Raw genomic sequence first — 20,724 nt, 5'->3', positions numbered from 1 at the left:
GATTCCATATGTGTTATTTCATAGTTTGATGGTTTGATAGTTTTATGTCTTCACTATTTTTCTACAATGTAGAAAATAGTAAAAATAAAGAAAAACCCTTGAATGAGTAGGTGTGTCCAAACTTTTGACTGGTACTGTGGATGTACTACTTCTCACCTCAGCTCTTTAGCATTCTCTCCAGCACAGTGAGATCTATTTCCTTAGGGACGACAGAAAGATAAAGAGAGATGGACAGCTGGAGAGGTGGAGATAGAGTGAAAGACAGCCAGTAGGGTGTTTCTAACCTTAAAGAAGCCGATGATGCCCACTCCATATTCCACACAGTACTTGTCCAGCAACTCTCGGTTCCAGGCATCCAGGTTTACATATTTCAGAATGTTCTCATAGATGACTAGCGTGAAGCGCCCACGCTCCTTATCTGTTAATGTGGGCATGTCCCCTTTACCTGGAGAGATCTCTGTCCGGTAGTGGAAACGTCCAGACTCCAGGATGGCGACTATCTCCTGGCCCAGCTGAGAGTACTGGCTCTCTACAAACACCAGCACCAGGGGGTTTGTCCTCACCCCTCCTCTGCCTCCCTCGCCCCCAGCAAGCCCCCCCGACACCGCCCGCACCGGGAGCAGCCGAGACGGGCTCGCCCGCAGTTCATCGTAGATGGCCGACGCCCCCTCGCTGCCAGCCACACCCCCTCCTGAGGGCTCGAGCTCCCGTTTGACGCCGTACAGGAAGTATGCGGAGACGAAGACGCTGACGGTGCAGAAGAGGAAGAGGAGGAGCAGGGAGGTCTGGAGGGGGAGGTGGTGGACGAGACGGACCAGCCGACGCAGGCGGGACACGCATCCCAGCATCGTCACGCACAACGCCCGACCAACTGACCTCACTGACTGTCAAACCGTAACACCCAGAAAACAGTCTCTCGAGGGCTACTTGGTGGAGAGAAAAAGTAAATTAGTCCAAAGTCCGTCTTGTTATTTCAAGTGGTCTCGTCGGTAATCCACAGGCTAGAGAAGCAGCAGCTTCAGCAGCAGCTACTGGAGATAGAAATGAGACGGTCTCATGATGTTGGATCTCCCACATGTTGTGCTGCTGATTATGTCACCATGGCAGAGATGTGGGGGGTCTCCGACCGGGGGTGCACGCTGCACGTCTGGGAGGGAGGGGGAGGGGAGTCAAAGTAGAAGAGGGCGGCTAGAGGGCTGGCTGGTCACCTGTCCATCACTGGAACCAGCCAACCACATCCATGTAGGCCGTTGTTCAGGGTTCTTGATTGGTAGTGGATCTTTCCAGGGGAGGGCAAAGGTGAGGTCACAAAGGTCATCCCAATAGCAGCATCCTCCTGGACGATATCTGGTGATGACCTGGAAAGAAACGCAAGAAAGAAAGAGAACATCAAAAGTCCACAGAGAGAATATTGCCTCTACGTAACTCACAGCCATATTTCTTTGGTTTACTTGTGTGGGAGAGGTGTAGGCTACAGTGCAGGTGCCAGCTCCTCTGAAAGGTAATTTTAAAAGTAGTTAAGTAGTTCTTGCCTTCACCTACACACATGCCATCAGAGCTCTACCCTTGGCCCTCACAGACACAGACACAGACACAGACACAGACAGAGAACAAAGCCTAGAACAAAGCCTAGAGGCGAGCAGTTGAGCAGTTGAGGCAGTCTGTCCAGGCAGGGCTCTGTGACTGCATGTAAAAAAACATTTAAATTTTTTTTTTTTTACCTTTATTTAAACAGGCAAGTCAGTTAAGGACACATTCTTATTTTCAATGACAGCCTGGGAACAGTGGGTTAACTGCCTGTTCAGGGGCAGAACAACAGATTTGTACCTTGTCAGCTTGGGGGTTTGAACTCACAACCTTGCGGTTACTAGTCCAACACTCTAACCACTAGGCTACCCTGCCATCCCAATGAAGCCATGGCCACTAGCCTCCTATTCCCCATAAAACACACAGAACCATTCTCTACAAGGAGAACTACTTGAGAAATGAGACAACTGTATTATTAAGTATTGCATTTTTTTTCCCTTCTCTCTTCTGCTATCCAACCACACACACCCCACACGAGAGCAAGACAGACCGCCGCCCTCTCAATCTCAACCATTCATTAATGACCACCATTCTACCCATAAGGATTCATTAAGACCTTGGATCTAATCAAAAATGGATTACCTAACGCAATCAAAAATGTCTTCTTAAAGGGAGGGCATTATCAAAGGTTTATTACCGTACAGAGAGAGAGCAGAGTGCTCTGTGTGGGCCCACCAAAGCCCGACACTTTACAAAACAGTAGTTCTCTGACACGGACTGAATTTAATGAGTTATTGATTTCTGACTAGAGTAGCTTGATGAGGGAAAAACCTGATATCGTTCCATGGTTCCATATAGAATTCCTCAAGGTATTCCATGAAGGAGAGTTCAATATCATTCCATATAGCATTCCTTGTGGAATACCATGGAGAGAGGCCAAAGATCACACCATACAAAACAATCAACTGTGTGAGAACTGTACATTTTGGTACAGCGAAGTCCCGCCGGTCTTCCTGCGTCAGTCACAATCTGGAAAGACGGCCCAAATCGCCGTGCTGCTGCGGCAGAGGAAAATATATCACACTTTCTATGAGCCGCTTCTAGAATTCCCTTCTGAGGACCAGAGTTTTTCAACGTAAAGAGAGGCTGTGAAAAGGACGTGGGTGTGCAGAGAAAGTATCTCTCTAGAGCAGACCCGAAACACACAGCCCTGGTATGCTGAAGATTCCCATTCCTTCTGTGAGGAGCCAGGTCCGTGCCACGGCCTATCTAAATAAGATTAGCCGCTACGGCACAGCGCAGAGGTCGCGCAAGAGAGCAGAGGACGACTTGCGCAGAGAGAGAAACTTTATCACTAGTAGTAACGTTCTCTCAGGTGGGTGGTTACCCTGCTTTGAGAGAAGGTTCCAGATATTACTCAAGCACCGTGGTGGGTTTGAATAGTCAAGTCCTCTTATTTTCTTTTGAAAAGGGACTTTTAAAAGTGATTTTGTCTTGATAATCACACTAATGACACAATGTTATCTGAGGCCAAAGGTCTGAGGGGACAAAACGCTACCGTGAGACTGGCATTGGTGGGGACAGGGGTTGGCGGGCACCGGTTAACAGCAGGATAAGCAGAGGAGAGGAGGGAAGAAGGCCATCTATCTATGGTAGGTCTTGACCAGTTATGACTGGCCCCCAATGTTGACCTTCAGCCTAGGCCACAAAGGACTACAATTACACAAGATCAGAGAGAGGGGGAGAGAGGGGTGACGGAGAGCGAGGGAGGGTGTGGGAGAGAGAGAGAGGGGGGGAGTGAGCAAGAGAGAGATGGAGATAGGGAGCGCAAGGAGAGCTGGAGGCCTTGGGTATGAGCCTTGGCCTTGTAGCAAGGTCAGGGGGAGAGAGGAGAGCAGAGAAGAGAGCATTAGACTGTAATGTAGCGGGAATAGATAGGTAGCTAGGTACACTAGAGATGCATTTACACTGAGTGGAAAACGCAGGCTAATGGATGTTCAGATCTAACCCTCTCTATCTCTTACTCAATCTCTCGGCCTTCAAAGGAGACTCTAAGCATCCCTCAACCCTTCCCTTGACAAATAATGAAATAAATGGAAAATAGTGGCAAAAGGAAAGAAGAGAGAAGACGCATGAATATTTTATGTCCTGAGTGACCTGATGGAACGTGGGGCCGACGTATCAGCAAGGTAGAGAGCGGTGGAGAGAGGCTCTCTCTCCATCCATCCCAGTCTGCTGCTGAACAGAACACAGTAAAGAAGGAATCAGTCCCTTACTCATGCATGGAGAGCAGACGTAGAGAGGTAGACAGACTGAGACTAATGTGAATTTAATAGCTAACCTTTCCAAGCTCTCTGACGGGAAGAGCTCACAGTGAATATGAGGGCTGTAATTGCCTGTGTGGATGAAAGAGTTACTAAACGAGGCAACAGACACAGACAGATGGGGAAAGGGAGAGGGAGAGAGAGAAAGGGAGAAGGAGAGAGAGAAAGGGAGAGGGGTAGAGAGAGAAAAAGCGGGAAGAGGGAAAGAAAGGCAATAAAAAGAGAGAGAAAATAGGGAGAAGGACAGAGCGAGAGAAATTAGCAACAAAATTGTCCGACGTAGCAATCAAATCAGGAATTTACCAAGTGTTCAAAACAGCAATTAACATATTTACCCCATTATTAGCGTGGGATTAATTGTAAGGGCAGAATAAAGTGGGTGCATGTATATAAACAATGGCAGATGACAGCAGCGCTGAGGAGTGTGTGTGTACACGTATTTTCCTACATTGTCAGGACCACAATGTCCTGACAAGTCACCAGAATGTCCTGACAATAGAGGAAAACACTTTTGAAAAGTCAATACTTTTTCCCCATGTCCTAAAATATATTAAAAAGGTTAGATTTGAGATAAATAGGATTTGGAATGGGAATACATTTTAGTTTCTTGCAAATGTATTCATCCCCCTTGGTGTTTTTCTTATTTTGTTGCATTACAACCTGTAATTTAAATTAATTTTTATTTGGATTCCCTGTAATGGATATACACAAAATAGTCCAAATTGGTGAAGTGAAATTAAAAATGAACTTGTTTCCAAAAATTCAAAAACAAAAAATATGGAAAAGTGCATATGTATTCACCCCCTTTGCTATGAAGCCCCTAAATAAGATCTGGTGCAACCAATTACCTTCAGAAGTCACATGATTAGTTAAATAAAGTCTACCTGTGTGCAATCTAGGTATCACATGATCTGTCACATGATCTCAGTATATATACACCTGTTCTGAAAGGCCCCAGAGTCTGCAACACCACTAAGCAAGGGGCACCACCAAGCGAGCGGCACCACCAAGCAAGCGGCACCATGAAGATCAAGGAGCTTTCCAAACAGGTCAGGGACAAAGTTGTACAGAAGTACAGATCAGGGTTGGCAAAAAATATCAGAAACTTTGAACATCCCACTGAGCACCATTCAATCCATTATTAAAAATGGAAAGAATATGGCACCACAACAAAATTCCTGCCAAGAGAGGGCTGCCCACCAAATCTCACAGACCAGGCAAGGAGAGCATTAATCAAGAGAGGCAACAAAGAGACCAGAGATAACCCTGAAGGAGCTACAAAGCTCAACAGCGGAGATTGGAGTATCTGTCCATAGGACCACTTTGAGCCGTACACTCCACAAAGCTGTGCTTTACGGAAGAGTGGTCAGAAATAAAGCCATTGCTTAAAGAAAAAAAGAAGCAAACACATTTGGTGTTCACCAAAAGGCATGTGGGAGACTCCCCAAACATATGGAAGAGGGTACTCTGGTCAGATGAGACTAAAATTGAGCTTTTTGGCCATCAAGGAAAACGCTATGTCTGGTGCAAACCCAACACCTCTCATCAGCCAGAGAACACCATCCCCACTGTGAAGCATAGCGGTGGCAGCATCATGCTGTGAGGATGTTTTTTCAATCTGCAGGGACTGGGAAACTGGTCAGAAATGAAGGATGGTGGTAAATACAGGGAAGTTCTTGAGGGAAACCCTTTTCAGTCTTCCAGAGATGTGAGACTGGGACGGAGGTTCACCTTCCAGCAGGACAATGACCCTAACCATACTGCTAAAGCAACACTCAAGTGGTTTAAGGGGAAACATTTAAATGTCTTAGAATGGCCTAGTCAAAGCCCAGACCTCAATCCAATTGAATATCTGTGGTATGACTTAAAGATTGCTGTACACGAGCGGAACCCATCCAACTTGAAGGAGCTGGAGGTGTTTTACCCTGAAAAATGGGAAAAGATCCCTGTGGCTAGATGTGCCAAGCTTATAGAGACATACCCCTAGAGACTTGCAGCTGTAATTGCTGCAAAATGGTGGCTCTACAAAGTATTGACTTTGGGGGGGATGAATAGTCATGCAGGCTCAAGTTCTGTTTTTTTGTCTTATTTCTTATTTCACAATAGAAAATATTTTGCATCTTCAAAGTGGTCGGCATGTTCTGTAAATCAAATGATACAAACCCCGCAAAAATCCATTTTAATTCCAGGTTGTAAGGCAACAAAATAGGAAAAATGGCAACTTTTGCAAGCCACTATATCTCCCCAAAAAGTCCTGAAAATTCACAAAAACAAAGCTGTGTATACATGCTTTCCTACATTTATGTGAGAGTGAGTAGTCTTTAGCCTCTGGGTAGGTGGTCAGTTAGACCTAACAAAGGAGAGGGAGGTGGGGGCCTCCTCTGGACGTCAGCTCTAGCCAAGCAACTCCTTGGCTAAACAACACTAAGGTTGTCTCTCTCTCTCTCCCCTCTGAGGCCAGTGCAGTACAGTAGCAGCGTGAGGTGAACTAGCCAGAGGTGTCCTTTTTTGACAAATAAAATTGTCCCTCTCCTCTCTGCCCTTCAGGACCTTAATGCCCCCGACCTCCCCCTCCTGACACCCCTCACCACCCGCGGTGCCGCTGACAGGAATAAATTATGACCCTCTCTGTTCCGTCTCCAAGTGCCTTGGCAACCGCACACTCTCCATGGTAACGCCAGAGTTATGGCAGTGTTCTCCTTCTGTGGAATCAGCATTCCCTCTGTTCTCAATAAATAATAATAATTCACTCCATATACAAACTTATACATATGAACAACAACTTACAGACGCACACAAACAATGACTACATATCATCTGCCCAGAACTACCTGCTCACACCCCCATCCCTATTGCCAATGTGTCAATTTGTTTTTTCTTCTTGGTCACCCATGCTATTTCAATATTTCAATAAATGTTGTTGTTTCAAACAGTATAAACTACTGCATCAGGAGAATGAGATCACCTGGAAGGCACTCTTAAATGATACACATGCAGTGTCATTTTCAGCAAAAACACACATACAGTACAGTGCCTTCAGAAGTATTCACACACCTTGACCTTGTCCAAATTATTTCGTGGTACAGCTTGAATTTGAGATTTTGCGTTACGGGCCTATACACAATGCACCTTAAAGTCAAAGTGGAATTATGTTTTTTGATGTTTTACAAATGAATTCAAAATGAAAAGCTGAAATGTCTTGATTCAATGTGTTCAACATCTTTGATAAGTTGCATGGACGCACTCTGTATGCATTAATAGTGTTCAACATCTTTGTTATGGCAAGCCTAAATAAGTTCAGGAGTAAAAATTTGCTTAACAAGTCACATAATAAGTTGCATGGACGCACTCTGTATGCAATAATAGTGTTTAACATGATTCTGAATGACTATCTCATCTCTGTACCCCTGTAAGGTCCTTCAGTTGAGCACTGAATTTCAAACACAGATTCAACCACAACAACCAGGGAGGTTTTCCAATGCCTCTCAAAGAAGGGAACCCATTGGTACATGGGTAAAAATGAAAAAAAGAAGACACTAAATAACCCTTTGAGCATGGTGAAGCTAATAATTACACTTTGGATGGTGTGTCAATACACCCAATCACTACAAAGATACAGGCATCTTTCCTAACTCAGTTGCCGGAGAGGAAGAAAACCATTCTGGGATTTCACCACAAGGCCAATGATAACTTTAAAACAGTTGCAGACAGAGTTTAATGGCTGTGATAGGAGAAAACTGAGGATGGAGCAAAAACATTGTAGTTACTTCACGATACTAACTGAAATTATAGAGTGAATATAAGGAAGCCTGTACAGCATAGAAATATTCTAAAACATACATCCTGCAACAAATGTGGCAAAGAAATGAACTTTATGTCCTTTATGCAAAGCATTATGTTTGGGGAAAATCCAACACAACACATCACTGAGTACCACTCCTCATATTTTCAAGCAAGGTGGTGGCTGCATCATGTTATGGGTATGCTTGTTATCAGCAAGGACTTGGGAATTTTGGGGGGATAAAAAGGAAGGGAAAACCGTAGAGGAAAACCTGGTACAGTCTGCTTTCCAACAGACACTGGGAGAAAAACCTTTCAGCTGGACAATAATGTAAAACAACTCCAAAGATATACTGGAGTATTTTACCAAGATGACATTGAATGCTCCTGAGTGGCCTAGTTACAGTTTTGACTTAACTCGGCTTGAAAATCTATGGCAAGAAAATGTCTCTCTAGCAATGATCAATAACCAAATTGAAGAATTAAAAACAGCAGAACAGCAGAGCAGCAGTACTGTATGTCCATCCAGCTGGACAGGTCAGTGCCAGGGTCGGAGCCAAGGGGTTGGGGTCAAGGTCAGGGCGGTGTAATCCCTAATGTGTAATCCAGTTAATCTGGACTAGGGTTGCAAAGGGAGGGTATATTACTGGAAACTTTCCAAATTTACAAGTAAACTACCAGAATTTTGGTATCTTTCAAGAATTATATGTGGTCTATCACAAGACATGTAGTGGCCTTTTTGGGTACTAATTATTTGACCCTCTCTTCTGGCCTTATCACATGTAAAATATTTGAAATAATGAAATAATAAAAACTTGAATGACAAGGCAGTGAAACATCTTATATATAAACCATTGGTGTTTCATAGTTGGGTTTTAGCGTGATATATCCACCCCCCCCCCCAAAATTACATACTTTTATTTATTTTACTATGTCAATGGCGATTTGAGCATGTAAATCTTGGTGGGGCAAAAATGTGTTTTGGGGGGATACATGCCATCAAAGCCACTACACAACACAACACTAAACAATACATGAATTGCACTATAACGGTGACAAACGGTGCCCACAAACTGCAGTCCCAACACCTTACCACTGCTACATCTGGCTATCAGCGGAGCCTTGTCTGGCTGCGAAAAAGTTCATTCAGACTAATTTACTGCCTTTAAAAAAACATAGCTGATATGGTTGACTTGCTTAAACAAATGTGGTTTCTATTGACAATTGAGATGTACAAACTATGGCATAAGGGGACAACAAGCGGATAAGAGGCTATCCGTAATTTCGATTATGACAGTCATGAGCGAGCTAGGACGGATGTAGTCAATATAACTATTTGTTCAGCCCTTTTGAAATGTACAGCAACAGAATTCAGAACATGGACCATTCTTACATTGTTCTCTCATTGTCCAATCAAAGCTACTGTAGATATAACGTGATTTGATGTAATTTTATCTGTGGCCAATGACCTTGAGCTTTTTTGGATCAGCACTTCTAATGTAACTCTATGGCAGCACTCAAGGGGCTTGAATTTTCGAGCTCTACCCTTAGATTTGGCGGTGACATAGTGTCCCCGTGAGTGACAGAACACTGAGCAAATCACTGCGCAACTCGAGAACATTACCAACCCCTACGCTCAGTATTTTCCGCTGGCTGCCCCACCACCACAGAAAGCACTGAGCTAGGCTGAAGCACCTGCATTTTGGAGCTGCCTTACTCAAGAAAACAAAAAAGAGACCAGGTTTGTATGCGGCTTTATCAACTCAATGGTTATTTTTAAAACATTTTTTTTTACATTGTTTGCAAACTGATATGTGACACGTATTAATGCCAAAATAACATGTAAAACAGGCAACCAGGTTTTGTTTTTGCATCTTTTACTTTCAGCTTCAAACAACAATATTTTTGGTTATGGAACATATATTTCACAAAGGTTTGGATGGGACAGTGATTTCCTACACTATACTATCTTATTTTGTCACATAAACTGAAATTAGGCAAACTATTAGTTGTAGCAACCAGGAAATGGCGGTGCAATTTCTGCATAGTGCAACTTTAAGTCATTCAAGTATAAATGACCAAAGTTACGATCGATGGCCGTACATTTTCTGTTAATTACCTAAATTACTGAAGATTCTAGTAACTTTGGTAAATTACCAGCAGTGTTGCGTCCCTAATCTGGACATTGATGACATTAGGACAGCAGCACATGTGTTAATGACTGGCAGTGGTTCACTATTGGCTCCTTCCATGAATACTACCAGCCTACTTGTAGCGAGTGAAGGGGGAACAGCCAGACCAGGACTTGAACCAGGGACTCTGCAGTTATGGGTAGAGCACACTACAACCTGCACCATTAACGTCCATGCAAAGCTTTTCACAAAGGCTGTATGTAGTATGCACATATAGGAAGGCTACACTTCGTATGATAATAATGGCTTTTGAAAGTGTGCAGCTTTGGATTTGCCCATCAGAAAGAAAGTAGTGGTACTTTTTACAGCTGAACTAAATCTCAGCATTTGCATTCATCCTGTCCTTTCTATCCTGTTGGAGATTAAGGACTTCAAAAGAAATGGAAAATTCCCTTTTGCTGTGCTGCATTTAAAGCTACAAACAACATGCACACATGGAAATGCAAGCCGGAAACAATAGTTTTTTGACAGGTTGTATTTCAAAGGCAGTGACCGTTCCCTCCGTCGGAATTAAGCCACCCTTGGCATCCATCAATAAAGAATCGAATCAGATCTGAAATTCAAAATCCATTTCATGCATCCATTGTGGCTGTCGCGATTAAAAGTTTAGGATGTGAAAAAGCGTGAAGAATAAGCGCGGTGAAAGTTTCTCTCTCTCTCTCTGGCTCTTTGCCCATCTGAATGCACAAAGTGGACGGCATCCCTTTTAGCCACAGTGCAAACATTTACACTGACTTCCCTTCAAATCAATTCATTTCATGCCTGTTCAGGACAAATCTTTTGTGGACTGACAACATAAACATAAATGGTCATGTAGATCTGTCATGATACAACACAGGATGCGTGAGATCAGCAGCATTTGTTCCGGTGCGTCGGGTTTTCCATCACTGGTTATTTGGAAAAACCATGATTTGCAACTGCACATGGGGACAAAGATTGTACTTTTTGGAGAAATGTCCTCTGGTCTGATGAACAAAAATAGAACTGTTTGGCCATAATGACCATCGTTATGTTTGGAGGAAAAAGGGGATGCTTGCAAGCCGAAGAACACCATCCCAACTGTGAATCAAGAGGGTCACAGCATCATGTTGTGGGGGTATTTTGCTGCAGGAGGGACTAGCGCTCTTCACAAAATAGCTGGCATCACGAGGAAAGAAAAGTATGTGGATATATTGAAGCAACATCTCAAGACATCCGTCAGGAAGTTAAAGCTTGGTCGCAAATGGGTCTTCCAAATGGACAACGACCTCAATCCTATAGAAAATCTGTGGGCAGAACTGAAAAAGTGTGTGTGAGCAAGGAGGCCTACAAACCTGATTCAGTTACACCAGCTGTGTCAGGAGGAATTGGACAAAATTCACTCAACTTATTGTGGGAAGCCTGTGGAAGGCTACCTGAAAAGTTTGACCCAAGTGAAACAATTTAAAGGCAAGGCTACCAAATACTAAATGAGAGTATGTAAACTTCTGACCCACTGGGAATGTGATGAAAGAAATAAAAGCTGAAATAAATCATTCTCTCTACTATTATTCAGACATTTCACATTCTTAAAATAAAGTGGTGATCCTAACTGACATAAAACAGGGAATATTTACTAGGATTAAATGGCAGGATTTGTGAAAAACTGAGTTTAAATGCATTTGGCTAAGGTGTATGTAAACATCCGACTTCAACTCTATGTGTGTGTGTAAATGATGTATGGCTATGGTGTATGTACTATGTAGGCACCTGAGCTGAGCCATAAGGGATACTCAGCATCCACCACCCAACTACCACTATCAGATTAGGGGGGTCAATGTAGCTTGTATGTTTGTTTGTTCTGAAATCACCATCACCAACTAATTAAATAGTAATTTTTGCAGACTAAGTGTTTGAGTTAGTAATGTATCTTTATTTACAGGCTTACAAATAAGACATGACATAGCCAATGAAAATACAGTGCCAGTCAAAAGTTTGGACACATCTAGTCATTCAAGGGTTTTTCTTTATTTTGACTATTTTCCACATTGTAAAATAATAGTAGGCATCAAAACTTTGAAATAACACATATGGAATCATGTAGTAACCAAAACAAGTGTTAAACAAATCAAAACATATTTTAGATTTTTCAAAGTAACCACCCTTTGCCTTGATGACAGCTTTGCACACTCTTGGCATTCTCTCAACCAGCTTCACCTGGAATGCTTTTCCAAAAATCTTGAAGGAGTTCCCACATATGCTGAGCACTTGTTGGCTGCTTTTCCTTCACTCTGCAGTCCAACATATCCCAAACCATCTCAATTGGGTTGAGGTCAGGTGATTGTGGCGGACAAGTCATTTGATGCAGCATTTCATCACTCTCCTTTTTGGTCAAATAGCCCTTATACAGCCTGGAGGTGTGTTGGGTCATTGTCCTGTTGAAAAACAAATGATAGTCCCACTAAGCGCAAACCAGATGGGATGGTGTATTGCTGCAGAATACTCTGGTAGCCATGCTGGTCAAGTGTGCCTTGAATTATAAATAACTTACCAATAATGAAAACCACACATATGGAGATCATCCACTCACCTACTCTGAGTCTCACAAAGACACGACGGTTGGAACCAAATATCTCAAATTTGGACTCATCAGACCTAAGGACAGATTTCCACCGGTCTAATGTCCATTGCTTGTGTTTCTTATGTACATTGCTTGTGTTTCTTGGCACTTCTCATCGGTGTCCTTTAGCAATTTCTGAGGCTGATAGCCGTAATTAACTTATCCTCTGCAGCAGAGGTAACTCTGGGTCTTCCTTTCCCGTGGCGGTCTTCATGAGAATCAGTTACATCATAGCGCTTGATGGTTTTTGCGACTGCACTTGAAGAAACTTTCAAAGTTCTTGACATTTTTCGGATTGACTGACCTTCATGTCTTAAAGTAATGATGGACTGTCATTTCTCTTTGCTTATTTGAGCTGTTCTTGCCATAATATGGACTTGGTCTTTTACCAAATAGAGGTACCTTCTGTGTACCACCCTTACCTTGTCACAACACAACTGATTGATTCAAACTCATTAAGAAGGAAAGAAATTCCACAAATTAACAAGGCACAACTGTTAATTGAAATGCATTCCAGGTGACTACATCATGGTGCAGCAGGTAGCCTATTGGTTAGAGCACTGGGCCAGTAATCAAAAGGTTGCTGGATTGAATCCCTGAGCCGACAAGGTAAAAATCTGCTCCGGAACTGCCTCTGAACAATGCAGTTTACCCACTGTTCCCCGGTAGGCCGTCATTGTAAATAGTAATTTGTTCCTAACTGACATGCCGAGTTAAATAAAAATTAAATAAATCAAAAATCATGAGGCTGGTTGAAATAATTTATATTTGAAGAATCTCAAATATAAAACATATTTTGATTTGTTGAACACTTTTTGGGTTATTACATGATTGTTATTTCATAGTTTTGATGTCTTCACTATTATTCTACTATGTGGAAAATAGAAAAAATAAAGAAAAACCTTTGAATTGTGTCCAAACTTTTGACTAGTACTGTGTAGCACAAGTCTGGATTTCACCCAATCTCAAAATTGAATCGTTTTGACAGTTTGAAACTTTGCTTAAGGTTCCACGCAGATGTGCAAGATCAGGAACAGGCGTGAATCTGGGCACAGTGTACAGTCTGACTAGGCTGATGATATTGCCTGGGGTTATTCGGCATGCAAATTGACTTGTAGATCAATGACTGTCATGCAGTTCAACACTGAAGGAGAGGATCCATCAGTTGTCACAAAAGATGATAAGTATTTTCAGAAGGTATAGCCTGGTGGTTGGAGCGTTGGACTAGTAACCAGAAGGTTGCAAGCTCAAATCCCCGAGCTGACAAGGTACTAATCTGTCGTTCTGCCCCTGAACAGGCAGTTAACCCACTGTTCCTAGGCCGTCATTAAGAATTTGTTCTTAACTGACTTGCCTAGTAAAAAAAAAAAAAAATGTAATATGAGTGAACTGGCGATCTGTCACGTTTGAATCATTTTCTGACGGATGCATGCTGCATTTTGATCGGTTTGGGGTCCGTGGACCGATGCACTTTTATCTTAAAAACATTACAATCGGGGACCCATGCCTTTCGGGAAATTGTTACATCCCTAATTGAAAGTATTCATTAATTTACTGATCAACAAAACAAAAGTGCATAACAGGCTACAGCACTTTACAAAACAAGATACCGGTAGCTAGCTAACTAGTTAACTAGCCAGGTAGCTTGGAAAATAGCTTTCATTCAGTCACCGAAAGCTAACGTTGCTAGATAGTGTACAGTTCACTACCTTAAAACTTTATTTGCTATAATATGCGAACCATAAGAAAAAGTAAGTTGATTGTCTCCAAAAACGTTCACTAGGTAAAATGACTGGTCTTATTTAATTATTGACAAACTGTTGCATGTGAGAGAGGACAAGTGTCTTAAGAGTGACCAAGAGAGGTCCTGTGTGGCTCAGTCGGTAGAGCATGGCGCTTGCAACGCCAGCGTCGTGGGTTCGATTCCCGCTGGGGCCACCCATATGTAAAAGTAGTGGCCCCAGCCGACTTGTAAGTCGCTTTGACAAAAGCGTCTGCTAAATGGGATATATTATTATTATTATATTTATTATTAATCTAATAATATCTATCTGCAGACTGCAGTAACTACACCCAGTGCCCATAACACATCGCGCCCACTGCCATTTAGGGTACTTGCAACAGTACGACGGCGATTAGCTTACGTCACTACAAGCATTGTGTCACTACACGCACATTAGCTAGCTAGCACACATGCCTCGCCCACTAGCATTATGTCACTACAAGCATTGTGTCACTACACGCACATTAGCTAGCTAGCACACGTCACCTAGCTGGCACACACTAGCTAGTAAGATTGTTTTTTTTTTACCAAAGTCACATGTATTATTTGATGTTAGACTGTATTCATTAATGAACACATTGCTGTCTCTGGGAAATTTTGTCAACAACATTTTAAAATTAAATGACATTCAATATCGCCATCAAATATTGGATTTGCCCTCCAAAAATTGCCATCGACCTTAAAACAAGTTCTATATCGGCCGTTCCCTAATTGTGTTGTTATTCAGCGACAGGTAATCGGACAGAGTGCATGGGCTGATCTGGACGTTAACTCCTGGAGCCCTGAACCCACGACATTCTTAAGCGCAATTCTGAGAAGAAGACAGTAAAAAGGGCCGTTTTGGGACAGAAATGAGACCGATTGTGGCTATTTCTGTAGCCTACCTGCATATTCAGTGGTGGACAGAGCTAGTTTCTAACCACATTAGCTCATCTGATGTGATTGTATCTGATGTTATCTAGCCCAGAGATCCCCAGCTTGAAGCTAACTGCAGCAGGCACAGTATAATAGCATGATTATACATTCAGAATGTGGAGAGCCGATTAGGGCTGAGATGAATAAAAACATGGGGAGAGAAGATGAAATATGTATGGGTCTTCTCCGCTCAGATGGCCTCTAAAAGCAGCTTCTCCAAACTGAGAATCTGGGATCTCTGATACAGCCGCGCCTCACTGGAGATACGGAGGATCTGAGGGGATTGGAAAACGTGTGAAATGGATTACCACACTCTGGGGAAAGCAGCCGGGATGGTATTTGAAATAGCGACGCCATGGGAATACTATGGTAGAGGCAGGGAGACACAGACACACACGGTACCAATCAGTGGCGGTCAGTGCAGTTTATGATGAGGGAGGATTTTTTAAAATATTTTATTTCATGAGCATGGCCTTATTTCTTTTACAGCATGTTGGATAACTGTCATTCATATTCCATTAATCCAGTTCAATGTAACATCGATAGGTTTAGGCTACTACATGATACAAAAATGTTCCCTACAACCTAGCCTATGAATGACAGTTTACAACGTAGTTGCACGCAGGTCGAGAGAAAAATTTGAGATGAAACACAGTGACACATGGACCGACAGTGACACATTCAATAACACCTTGCACACTATTGCCTGCATCTAGCTGTAATGGTGTAATCATTAGTCTAACAATTGCAAATTAACGTTTCTATTGGACAAATTCAGGTATTTTCATCCCTGTTTCGTTTGCTTCCTTTTAAGATTTTTTTTCTCCACAGAATCAGTGGATTGAATGCACCCTTGATCATAGCAGCCACGTTCTATTCATTCTAGCCTCTGTGCACTCTCCTCCTCTCACCTTTTCACTTCGTTTGTGGACTTCAATGAACAACACATCAGTTGTATGTGGCCAGGTGAAAAAACCTTTCCAAGCTAAACCATGTCATAACCGCTACACACAGCCTACATCGTTGTCCCCATATTTGCTAAAGTAACATCCTAGTCAACATGGCTAATAGAACTAATGCGCTAGTAAACCCACTACAGCCAGTAACGTTACAGTGTATAGTCAGGTAGCAGTTAGACCGGCAGGCCCCAGTGGCAATAATTTAATATAACCAAAAGCTTACCTTGACTTGGAAGAGTTCCAGTGTTGTGTTGGAAAGTCATAGACCGCTAGCTAACATGGCATCCCTCTGTTTGAGTAACTAAACTAGCCAGCTGCATTTGCTAGCTAAGTAAGTGAAACTGAAAAAAAAGGTGAAATCTCTCCCGCTCTTGCTTCTCCTTCATTTTTGAAGAAATGTACTTATTAAAGCTGTTCAACTATTGTCTTTCTCCTTCAGTCAACTACTCACCACATTTTATGCACTGCACTGCAGTGCTAGCTACCGGTTGCTTAAGCTTTCAGTACTAAATTAATTCTCTGATCCTTTGATTGGGTGGACAACATGTCTGTTCATGCTGCAAGAACTCTGATAGTTTGGAGGATGTCCTCCCGAAGTTGTTATAATTACTTTTTTTAAGGCTATGGAAGGGGTGAGAACCAAGAGCCTCCGAGGTTTTGTATTCAAGTCAATGTACCAAGAGGACGGAAGCATGCTGTCCTCCGGCTACACTATGGTGCTACCCAACAGAGTGCTATTGAGGCTACTGTAGACCTTCATTGCAAAACTGTGGGTTTTGATCAATTATTTGGTGACGTGAATATGTTTAGTCTAGTTTTTCAATGTTTTACCATTTTTAAGTTTAAGAAATCCACTGAGGAGGATGGTCCTCTCCTTCCTCTTCTGAGCAGCCTCCACTGGTACCAACAGATGCACACATCCGGTCACACACACGCCAGTGCACATGCCTGTGCACTCGCAAACACACACACATGCAAACACACACACACACACGTTCATTAGCGGAGGAACATACAACATCAACTCAACACACCCCTTACCCCATTATAGAGATGAATGAACACACAACAGACACATCTCACACACACACACACTATCCCCCCAAAAACGGAGGAAAATGAATGCCTTTCACTCAAACAACAAGTCTATCACAGGGCCTTACCCCCAATCTATATTCTTAATGCTGAGTGCCAAGCAGAGACGCACCAGGTCCCATCTTTAAATTGGCTGGTACAGGACAAAGAGATAACAGTAGCAGTAACAGTAGTGTAAAAATAGTGTGGGCCAAAATGATTGACAGCCTTGATAAAGATGAGCAATAAAATACTTTATAAAATAAACAATACAAATACCGAGCTACATTGAAAGCAGAAAAATTGGGAAACTATATTATTTTATAATAATACAATTGTTCAGAGAAAGACATTTTGCTTAACAAGTATTATTATTTTGTATTTTTAAAAGAAAGTGGTCAAAATGATTTTAGACCATTTCGTCATATATAATACTTCCAGATCCTTGATATCCTTTGTCTGCACTTATGGACTGCCCTTTCAACTCAAACTACAGCTTTTCAAATGGGATCAAGTCCAGAGACTGATGACCATTGCAAAATGTTGAGGTCAATTAAGCATTTCTTTGTAGATTTTGATGTGTGCTTGGGGTTATTGTCTTGCTGGAAGATCCACTTGCAGCCAAGTGTCAGCCTCCTGGCAGAGGCAACCATGTTTTTGGCTCAAATGTCCTGGTACTTAGTCAAGTTCATGATGCCATTGACCTTAATTAAGGGCCCCAGGACCAGTGGAAACAAAATAGCCCCATAACATCATAGATCCACCACCGTATTTTACAGTAGGTATGAGATACTTTTCTGCATATGCTTCTGTTTTTCAATGCCAAACCCACCACTGGTGTGCGTGGCCAACGAGCTCCATTTTCATGTTATCTGAACATAGCACCGGTTTCCATCCAAGTGCCAATGCTGTTTATCAAACTCCAGGCGGTGCTATGGTTAGATGACATGAAAATAGAGCTCTTTGGCCAAGTACACCAGTACACTCTTTTTTGTCCTCTTTATCAAGGGTGCCAATAATTATGGACCCCACTGTATATTTGCCAGACAAGACGAGAATCCATGAAGGAGGGTAGTGAAACCACTTAAAGATCACAACATCTGTTGAAGGGACCAAATGTGTTCTGAGCTTCTTCCTAGCCAATCTCACCCTTCTTAACTCAATGTCGGCTCAAACTAATTTCAAATTCATTCCAGTAGGTTGGATATTGAGTTATGATTAAGCAATCAAGGAGAAAGTATAATTTACTGCACTTGGAATGATTTCCAATATTTCCAGACATTTTCTCTGTAAGTTGAGTGACAGCGGTGGCTATTAGCTAGGGGCCACAGGAGGCTGCATCCTATGGTGTATATTGTATATGGATTAAATCGCTCCATTCCTCCACTTTATGTCATGCATATGGATGTCCTGCAGCGCTGGAATAAGATGGCCGACGGGTTTATGTGTGGAAATCAAGAGGGCCTGGGGCAGTGAATAAGATACAAACACACACGCACAGACGAGTGGTGGTTTACTTAGATTTTCTAAGGAGAGAAATTAGATTGTAGTCCCTGAGACAAAGTCACAATGGTTGGAGCAATGGTGGTCATTTATCATTTGTTTTGACAGGGTTGGAGGGGGAGAAGGGGTGAGGGGTGGCTTTCATATAATACCAGGGCAGGTGGAATCAATGTGGTGATGGTGTCCAGCTGGGGGGGGGAGAGAGAGAACGAGAGAGTGAGAGAGTGAGAGAGTGAGAGAGAGAGAGAGAGAGAGAGAGAGAGAGAGACATTAGCCAGGAGAAAGAGACAGAGAGAGAGAAATGTAGAAAGATAAAAAGGGGACATGAACAGAACACACTAGAGGTGTAGAGTAACATAAGTCAATTGTAAAACAGAACAGAACAAAAAGAGTCAATAACAGAGAGAAAGCAACCGGAGACAGAGACATACTGTAGAGAGAGAGAGAGAGGAAGAGGGGGATGGACAGAGACAGAGACATACTGTAGAGAGAGAGAGAGGAAGAGAGGGATGGACAGAGACCTTGGGATCAATGTGAGTGGGAGGAGTGTTTGTTCAGATTGTTTATCCACTGCCACCTCGGGACACAACACTGAAGGACACAACACTGAAGGACACCGGGCCAGCAGTAGCACAAAGCATCTCCATTGGGAGAGAGAGAGAAAGAGAGAGCATTGTTAATGTGCTCTCCTTGTGTTTCCAATACAGAAGAGGTCTTTCAGAGGTGAAAGTCAGACTGTTGATAGGCCAAAGAGAAGTACGAGCTTAGTGCACACAAAACTGTAATATGCTGCGGGGACTTCTCTTATCTTATCACACTGACAGTCAGAGAAGCCAGGATAATAGCTTGATATCTCTAAGAAGTTGTGCATTAGAAAAATAAATATCAACATAAAACATCTGCTATGATTTCATCTTTTATCTGTAACCTCGTGCATCTGACTCGGAAGACAAACGTGGGATATGTAGCTATTCTTTTGCTAAACATATGTTATGGATTTGCTGAACCAGACCAAGCGATAAATCTCTCCTATGAACTACAGATCATATAGATTCACGGTGGCAAAACACTACTGTGCAGAAACAATACAAGGTGAACTCTTATAGGAGACGTGGCATAATAGGCAATATGCAACACAGTACAAACCAACTCAACACTACTGTGCAGAAACAATACAAGGTGAACTCTTATAGGAGACGTGGCATAATAGGCAATATGCAACACAGTACAAACCAACTCAACACTACTGTGCACAGACACAATATAATGTAACAAATAATTCCCTATTTCTTAAAAAATAAGTTGCAATTGAAAAAGGTTTGTCTCCACACGTAGTTATTGGATTGCCAACATTGCAGAACCATTTTTTATTCCTCAAATGGGTTCTGCAATGTTGGCAATCCAATAACTATGTGGAAGACCAAACATTTTCTTCAATTGCAGCTTATTTTCTAAGAAATAGGGAATTATTTAAGAAAAGTGCAAGAGTGCCAATATAACTGCTCAAAAAATAAAGGGAACACTTAAACAACACAATGTAACTCCAAATCAATCACACTCCTGTGAAATCAAACTGTCCACTTAGGAAGCAACACTGATTGGCAATAAATTTCACATGCTTTTGTGCAAATGGAATAGACAACAGGTGGAAATTAAAGGCAATTAGCAAGACACCCCCAATAAAGGAGTGGTTCTGCAGATGGTAACCACAGACCACTTCTCAGTTCCTATGCTTCCTGGCAGATGTTTTGGTCACTTTGAATGCTGGTGGTACTTTCACTCTAGTGGTAGCATGAGACGGAGTCTACAAACCACACAAGTGGCTCAGGTAGTGCAGCTCATCCAGGAAGGCACATCAATGCGAGCTGTGGCAAGAAGGTTTGCTGTGTCTGTCAGCGTAGTGTTCAGAGCATGGAGGCGCTACCAGGAGACAGGCCAGTATATCAGGAGACGTGGAGGAGGCCGTAGGAGGTCAACAACTCAGCAGCAGGACCGCTACCTCCGCCTTTGTGCAAGGAGGAGCACTGCCAGAGCCCTGCAAAATGACCTCCAGCAGGCCACAAATGTGCATGTGTCTGCTCAAACGGTC

General features: G+C 42.6%; 1 protein-coding gene across 2 annotated transcripts in view; it reads right to left on the bottom strand.

Annotated features, from left to right (window-relative positions):
• Positions 1–20,724, bottom strand: part of LOC135526231 (bifunctional heparan sulfate N-deacetylase/N-sulfotransferase 1-like) — a 90,898-nt gene that overhangs the window by 17,820 nt on the left and 52,354 nt on the right. For both annotated transcript variants that reach the window (XM_064954408.1, XM_064954409.1), the window contains exon 2: positions 285–1,358. In XM_064954408.1, coding sequence (XP_064810480.1) covers positions 285–848 — 564 coding nt within the window. In that variant the 5' untranslated portion in view covers positions 849–1,358. The remainder of the gene's footprint in view (positions 1–284; positions 1,359–20,724) is intronic.

This window comes from Oncorhynchus masou, chromosome 32 (assembly GCF_036934945.1).
Source record: "Oncorhynchus masou masou isolate Uvic2021 chromosome 32, UVic_Omas_1.1, whole genome shotgun sequence".
NCBI lineage: Eukaryota > Metazoa > Chordata > Actinopteri > Salmoniformes > Salmonidae > Oncorhynchus > Oncorhynchus masou.
The sequence above is the reverse complement of the archived record's forward strand: the minus strand, read 5'-3'. Positions and strand labels throughout refer to the sequence as shown.